This window comes from Ziziphus jujuba, chromosome 7 (genome assembly GCF_031755915.1).
Source record: "Ziziphus jujuba cultivar Dongzao chromosome 7, ASM3175591v1".
NCBI classification, from domain to species: Eukaryota; Viridiplantae; Streptophyta; class Magnoliopsida; order Rosales; family Rhamnaceae; genus Ziziphus; species Ziziphus jujuba.
The window spans coordinates 17,204,104-17,212,728 of NC_083385.1; the positions used below are offsets into that span (position 1 = coordinate 17,204,104).

General features: G+C 27.2%; 1 protein-coding gene across 1 annotated transcript; it reads right to left on the reverse strand.

Annotated features, from left to right (window-relative positions):
• Positions 1-4,249: 4,249 nt before the first annotated feature.
• Positions 4,250-8,329, reverse strand: LOC107431434 (protein NRT1/ PTR FAMILY 4.3). Its single transcript, XM_048478899.2, has 5 exons — positions 8,101-8,329; positions 7,028-7,245; positions 6,179-6,616; positions 5,729-5,865; positions 4,250-5,408 (listed from the first exon to the last, which is right to left on the reverse strand). Exons 1-5 carry the CDS (start codon positions 8,186-8,188, stop codon positions 4,511-4,513), a joined length of 1,779 nt encoding a protein of 592 aa, XP_048334856.2. The 5' UTR covers positions 8,189-8,329; the 3' UTR covers positions 4,250-4,510.
• Between the last annotated feature and the right edge of the window lie 296 nt (positions 8,330-8,625).

Below are 8,625 nucleotides of genomic sequence, written 5' to 3' on the forward strand. Positions count from 1 at the left end.
ATAATATTAAGCAAAAAAAATAAAAGGATAATAGAATATATTATATTAAACAACAAGGACAACTATATTTAATACAAAATCTTTATGTTTGACACATTAACCATTATATGAAAAATTATTCAGGAGATGCATCTTTTAATAATTACTTTTTACATTTTATATCTTAAAATGAGACCAAGAAAGATATGAATAACTTTCAATTATCTAAGAATTTTATGAGTATTGAGATGATATTTATGAATTATAATGTAATTGTAATGATTATTTTATCTTAATTAATAAATAATTTATCAAATATATATATATATATTTTTGCATATTTTTATCAATAATAATTTATATATAATCGTTACTTCTTACTATAAATTAAATTGATTGAAAAAAATATAATATCTATTCAATATTTTTGTAATTTTTATAATCAATTTGATAATTGATTGTTTAAATAAGCTAATACTAAAATTTCAATAGAAATTTTTATTTTTCAAAATAGATTTCCATAATTTTATATGAATTTTTATCGATATTTGATAATTTTTTAATATTTTTATGAAAATTTTAATATTTTGAACATTCCATATTTTCATCGATATCGAAATTTTAAACCTTGATTTGAAAAGAAACATAGAAAGATAGAAAAAAAAAAATCGTGCAAATAATATTGACAAAAATGGAAAAATTGCTTTTTTCTTTGTATTTTCAAAAAGATAATTTTATAATGAGAAATAGTATTTGAATGATAATCTGTTTGATCTAACAAGCCTGATATAAAATATAAAATAAAATAAAATAGTGAGCACCTTCTTTCCAAATACGTGTTCTTTCTCATCATGTTCCACTTTCCAACATTGGTCTTTCTCTTTTTCCATGTTTCAATCATTTTTCTTTCTTATCCTTTTGGTTTATGTTCTGAAAAACTAGACCCATTAGTTACATCAAAATTATTATGCAAAAAAGTTGTCTATATGCTCCGACATATGGTTTACCAACAAAATTTAACACTGAATATTGTTATGTTGAATAACTTCTAAAGGTAGTAGATAAATTTATCAAGATATATTCAAAATGCCATGTATTTATATTTGATTGATTTATATTTGTTTATATTTATTTTTTTAAAAAAATTTACTTATCTATAACTAAGTTATATATGACACTTGATATAAATCTTGACAAACTTATTTAATATTTCAAATATTACTCATGTTATGTTATAATTGTTTTCAAAAGTTTTTCAAAGATTTTTGATTTTGACACCATATAAAAATCCCACTCATCCCAAAGTTTACACTATTAGAAAGTAAATTATCATCACATTTATATCACCTTAAAATTCCCCTTAAATGGAGCCCTTACTCTTTATTGACAACTAAATATATATACATTGAATATAAATTAATGAACCTTTCAATGGATATATAAAATTTTAATAAAATGATGTCAAATCAGTTGCTAATCAAAATTGGTAAATAAGTCGGTATGTATGATATTATTATAAAAAGCATAACACTTTAAATTTGCTGTGGTGATGGAAATGTTATGTATATCTATAAAAAAAAAAATAAAGTCTTTAGATTATCTATTTTTATATAAAATTTTAATATATAATAAAAAATGATAATTGATATAATTTTAAAATAATTAATATGATTATTTAAATTTTTTATTCTATTTTTACCGCATGTCCAAAAAAAAAAAAATACAAGGGGATCATATAAAAATATGATTTATTTATTTATTTTATTTTTCATCTGTCTATAACCGCATATTGAAGCCCATTCTGCGTTGGGTTTCCCATTTTTCGGCCCCCTTGAAAATACAATACTGCCCCTTTAAATTTTGATTTGCGCATACATTATTTTGTTGGAATCGAGAGAAGGGCAAAACAAATATTTTTTTGGTGAATAAGGGCAACACAAATATTTGTTTTATCTACTAAAATATATTTTTATAAAATGCATATGCATATTAGAAATACAAACTATACAAATAACGTATTTATTAAGACATATTAATAGAGTTGCGTTTCTCATTTAATAGTTTGATTGGAAACTTAGAAGAACAGCCAAAAAGTTTTTATCCAAAAAAAAAAAAAAAAAATGAAAACCAAAAATGGTTTATCCCATTTCAAATGAAAAAGTTTAGAACTTAATATCCTAAAATAATAATAGTATTACTACACATAAAAATGCATATAAATATTTTAAAGCATTTTCAATGGTTTTATTCATTAATATATATTTTTTTTGCACATAAAAAAAATAAGTAGTCATTAAAAAAAAACAGAATCTTTAATGAGGATTATTTAAACATTTTATCAAATTGATATGGTAAGAAAAATAATAAATATTACTAAGGTGAACCTCTACTTTTGGACGTTATATCACATTATGGAATTTCATCAAAAACAAAATTTTCTTTGAGAAATCGATTTTTTAAGAAAAGAAAGAAAAAAATAATTAAATAATAACCATAAATAGCTTTTTACAACCACTTGATATAATGACAACAATTTTAAAATTGATTGTATATTTATTTCATATAAAATTAGACAATATCAATTTTTATACCATATAAATAGCAATCTATATTTACAGTATAAAAAACAATCTACATTCACCATTAAAAATACTTTTATGTTGATTGTAGATTTTTATATTATTTTCTTTTTTTGGACAAATATATCCTAATTGAATTGATAGTACTGTGTAATTTATAGTACTTTATCTATCTATATATATATATATACAAGTTAACCAAAAATCTAGCAATTTTTTTCTTTTTAAAACTAAATTGTTTAATTTTGTTTATAACAAAAAAATAAAAATAAAAAAGTATATAACAAATGAAATTATTGCACGTGGGCAATGTTTAGTAAAAAGTTAAAATTCTATCCTTCCCCTTCCTTCATTTTTGCGATCAAAACCCACCATTCAACCTCAATTTTAAACTCCATACTAAAAAATAAATAATAATGTCACCAAATTTTCTAAACTTTATTGCTAGTAATATTTATGTCATTAAGTTTTTTTTTTTTTTTCCCCTGATAAATTGGTCTCTGAACTTGCTCATGTATTATGAGGGACCAAAGTAAAATTTTATATAGTTTAGGAACCACACTGGCAATAGACACTAAAAAAAAAAAATTAAAAATTTTTTTTCCTAAATGATACTTTCAAATATATGTTTCAATAAAATAAAATATTTTATTAATTAAATAAGACATATTTGATTTATTGAAAAATATGTTTAATAATATTATTTAAGACTTTTTTAATGTTTACTCCATGTATGATCCCTAAACTATATAAAAGTTTCACTTTGATTTAGGATAATGAAATTTTTGATGGAAATTTAGTTAGGGACAAATAGTTTAAGAAATTAACAAATTCAGATATTATTTTGTTTTAGAAAATATTTTAAGAACTTAAATGTCACAAACAGTGTAATTTTGAGACCTCTGATGCTATCATCCCAAAATATAATTGTTTAGTTAGTGAGAAAATAGATAAAGAAAAGAAAATAAAAGAGGAAACCTATAGCAATAACTAGTGGTGAAGGCGGCCCCTTTTTTGGCAATACCCATCTGAGAAGCTTGAATCGTCACTCTTTGTAGATTACGTTTCAAGTTTCTAGACTCAAATAATGGCTATATGCACGGAAATTATTATCTTCTTGTCTTCAGGCTTTTGTTTTTGTTTTTTGTTTTCTTCTCTTTACAATTAAGTCCCTCAGTTTTTTTATGATAAATACTGAATTTTATTGCGAGTAAACGCCAAAAAGCCTCCAAGCAGAGGAGGAATTGCAAAGAAGCACCACAGCCAAGCATATCAAAAGCTTGGATGTTCAAAATATCACAAGGAAGTGAAGCTAAATTACAACCAACGTCAACCAACTCCCTCAGTTTTGAGTGACAAGAAAACAGAAGAGCGAATTTTTATAAGAGAAGAGGAAAGCTGCTTGAATATGAGCATGCAATAGTGTTTTTCTTGAAAAGTTATAAGTGTTAGAACTTATAAATCCAAAAAACTTGAATTGTTAGATATGTGTGAGATTCCCGCAAAGTGGGAAAAAAAATTGTACAATTCTTGAGACCAACACAAATAGCTAGCTGGTACTATGAGTTTATTAAAAGTACATGACCTGTTGTCCACCTTGATTATCAAACAAATTAAACAATCTATTAACATTTATTTATATTTAAAAAAATCAAATTAGAAGTAATTGATATCTGAGCGATCCAATATAATAAAAGTTCAATAAGATTCTTATAATACATATTGGAAGATGAGTTTGCTAGCTACTACAAGGTTCCAATGGCAATTATCTTTCTATACATATAATAATTATATGAAAAACTATCAACCTCTCAAGAGAGCCTTATCCTTCCTTGTATGATTTCTTTTACTTACATTACAAGACCCTACATACATATTCTCTCTCTCTCTCTATATATATATATATATAGCACTAACTACATGCATACATATAGAAATAAAAATATTGCCACTCAAGGTATATTTTCATCTTCAATGTGCTTTGAAGAGTTGAAGCTATTGAGTTTATCTTGCTTGGGATTGATATTCTCATCCTGTGCTTCTCCATCTGAAATGAAAGCAGGGTTGAATGAGAACCATTTAGACCAATAAATATAGTTGAAGAAGTTGAGCAACCCTAAAGCAGCAAGCATCCAATAGAATAGATCTAGCCTATCTTTGTTGAGATTGTTGTTACTTAGCCAACCACCATTGGAGGACCCTGAGGAGGTAATCTTATTCACAAAAGAAACAAGCAAGCTGCTCAAGTAGAATCCAAAAGAGTATGAAAAATAGGTAATGGCAGTCAAAAATGATTGCATTCCTTTCAAAGGTTGCTTGTAAAAGAACTCAATTAGGCCAACAGCAGTGAGCATCTCTGATAATCCAAAGATCAAGAATTGAGGAGTGATCCAAAAGATGGATATTGTTTTGTTATCATGTACATATGCATCCCTTCTCTTCTTCTCCATTATAGCAGCTGCAACCATAGAAAAGATCGCGATAAAGAGTCCCGAACCTATCCTACTTAGGGGAGAGATTCCAGAGACATGGCCAGTGAATTTCCTTGCCAAAGGGACAAAGAACGTGTCATAGAGAGGGACAACGAAGATGAGCATCATGTATGGGATTGATTGGAGGGAAGCTGGAGGTACATGGAAAGAATTTGTGAGGCGGTTATCCATTGCAGCTCCTTGTTGGACTGAGAAAGTTTGGAGTTGAGCTAAAATGGTGTTGAAAATGATGGTGCAAGCAAAAATGGGAATCACTGATAAGAGAATTTTCACTTGCTCTACTTGTGTAATGGTGCATAATCTCCATGGACCTTCATCTTTTCCATCTTGAATTTTGATGCAAGCTTTGTCCAAAAATCTGATCAAATACAAATATTTTGATTTATTGGTAATTTCCGTTACTAGAATATTTTATATATATATATATATATATTATTTTAATAACTCAGAGAGAGGGATTTTAGCATCAGGCTTTTAATACACAATCTAAAAATCTGAGGATTATCACCAATGGTTATGGCTAATTGGGTTATCCCAATGAGACAATATATGAAATGAATATAGTATGTCATGAAAAGAAAATGTTTATTTCCCATGGAAATTTTGAATGAATAATAATACCAAGTTTTCATGTTGGATCAAGGTAGTTTTTTTATTTTTTATTTTTTATTTTTTTACCTGAACTTTTCAGTGTGAACAAGATGATATCCTGATTCAATATTTGGATCACTTGGCATGTTAATCTGGCTTCCATGAAGCATTTGAGGGTTAGATGGAAAAGCCAGCTTTCTCTTAGATATAGCAGCCACAAAAACCTGAAAGAAATTAGAAAAAAATAATAATAATAAATATGATTATATATTATATATTATTCAACAACCTAGAATTAAGCTAAGCAAAGTCCTTTGATTAATTATCACAAAACAACAAAATTGCATTAGTTTTCAGCAGAAGAGAGATTCCTTTTTCACAAAGTAACATGTTCCTTGGCACATATAAAGTGATGTAATAATGATAAAAAAAAATTTTAAAATAAAAAAACCAAATGAATGAGACAAAAAATGCCCCTTAAAGGAAGGAAAGCTAATTAATAAAGAGAAAAATTAATTAATGTTGAAAAATAATTACTTTGGCAATTGGAGTGAAAATGCTTCCTTGGGGGCGTTTATTCCTGTAGAAAAAAGTGCCAGAGATCAAACCGAGCAAACCCACTGCCATTGCAGCAGCAGAGAGTCCAAACCCAACATCCATTCCTGAGTGTGTTTGGATCCAAACAATAAGTGTGAGAGCAATGAGTTCACCCATTGAGAATGCAAAATAAGCTGCATTGAAGTAGGTTGAGAACCTCTTGTATTGCTTTGGGTTATCTGGGTGAAACTGGTCACCACCAAAAGCAACCATGTTGGGCTTAACACACCCACTTCCCAATGCTACCAAATAGATTGCAAGGTAGAAAATGAACGCCTTGAATCCTTTTGCTTCTATGCATTCTTCTCCTTCCATTATGTTACATTTTGGTGGCTTTAACTGTGGTAGATGAGCTTGCACTGAGAGTAATATATAGCCCTATTTACCAAAAAAATACAAATTATAAGTTAGTGGAAGAGTTTGTCTTTGTGGGAAAATATTCTAATTGGTCAAATCATAGGTCATAATATAATCAATAGGATTTTATTTATTTATTTATAGTTTCTTTTTTTTTTTTGGGAATCGGATTTTCTATTTTCATTCATATCCATTGTTGATATAACATCATTTCATTTAAAATTATTAAAAAAAAATTAAATGAAAAGAAATTTAAAATGAAATAAGATTTTATCATAAATTATAGAAGATCTCAATCTATAGCGTGTAGTTGAGACAAAAATTGGCAAATATTTTGAATGTGAGCCAGGGAATTTGTGTGTCAGAAAGAAAGAAAGAGAGAGACAAAAAAAAAAAAAAAAAAAAAAAGAGTGAAAGATTTATTAAGCTTACAGAAAGTTCAACAAAGCCAAAGATGAGCATGGTCCAGAAACTCCCAAGATAAGAATCAGAAAGGAAGCCACCAAGGAGGGCTAAGAGAAAGACAGTTCCAATAAAGTTTGTCACTACATTTGCCGACTTTGATAGAGGTAAGTGCATCTCGTTTATCACATATGTGATCAGGTTGTTCCCCACTGCCGCGATCGACATTATCTCACATGCTTGGAGCCCTTTATATATTTACATATACATAGATTAATCGTCAAACATGAACGTCCACAGGTTATTAACTAAAATATTTTCAATATTAATCCCAATAGAACTAATGCTAAAAAATAAAAATAAAAAATAAAAAAATAAAAAATAAAAAAAATAAAGAAAAACCAAAAAAAGAGAACGTCATCACCCACAAACCAAGCAACAAGAAATTAAAAATCTTTCTATATTATTTTCACCAAAAAAAAAAAAAAAAAAACAAAATCATTATATGTATATAAATGTGATTAGATGAGAATACTAATTTAAAGAGATTTTGAGTATAATTATTACTTCTGCTAACTTAAAGATACACATCCCATAATATATTAGAGAACGTGTATACTCATGATATTTTCAATTAATATCCTCACCTAATCTGGACAGTATATATATATATATATATATATATTAGCATATGAAAAAAGATAGTGTATATATATATATATGAAAATATTCACAAATATATACAATAGCTTTAAGAGAAGTATATAAATAACACACTCATATATATATAATATATATATATATATATCCAGAAAAGAGTTCCAGATTTTTTAACAGATAAAGTTAGCATTTCAGGCAATCAAAATTTCAGAAGTGGTGGAGATTGGTATAGGTGGTAAATTTTGAGCTAACTCTGATGACATGATAACGGTTTGCTGGGATGTAAATAATATATATATATATATATATATATAATATTTCTTTAACATATGCAGTAACTGATACAAAAATTAATGTAAACAAATAATAATAATAATACTACCAAAAAAAAAAAAAAAACAAAAAAGAGAGAGAGAGAGAGAAGCAGAGAGGGGTGTAGCTACCAAGAACGAAACTAGCAGCTCTAAAGCCACCATGCTTGTTAGGATCTGAGGGTCTTCCTCTCCAATCAACAGTGATTTCTGAAGCCATGTATGAATCTGATTTCTTTATCTCTCTCTCTCTCTCTCTGCTTTTTTTTCTGTTTCTTTGTTTAATTCTGTGAACAATGACAAAAAACCAAAAAAGAACTAAGAGGGTGAAGAAGAAAGCGTGTGAAGTGGTGAAGAAGAGTTAGTGTTTGGTTTTATATGGCGATGTGGGCTATAACTCACGAAATTTATAAGCCTCAGATTCAAAACAATATGTGAAACTGCTAAACCCCCACACGCACTAAACCCACGTGGACAACACTTCCACTCAAAATATAAAACAATAAAACTAACTGTATATTTAATTTTGCAAAAAAAAAAATATATATATATATATATATATATGAAATAAACTATTTAAATAATTTGTTTAATTTTCACAAAAGTCTTTTTTTTTTTTAATTTTGTTTTTTAGAAATCCTTTTAAGAAAAGTTTTT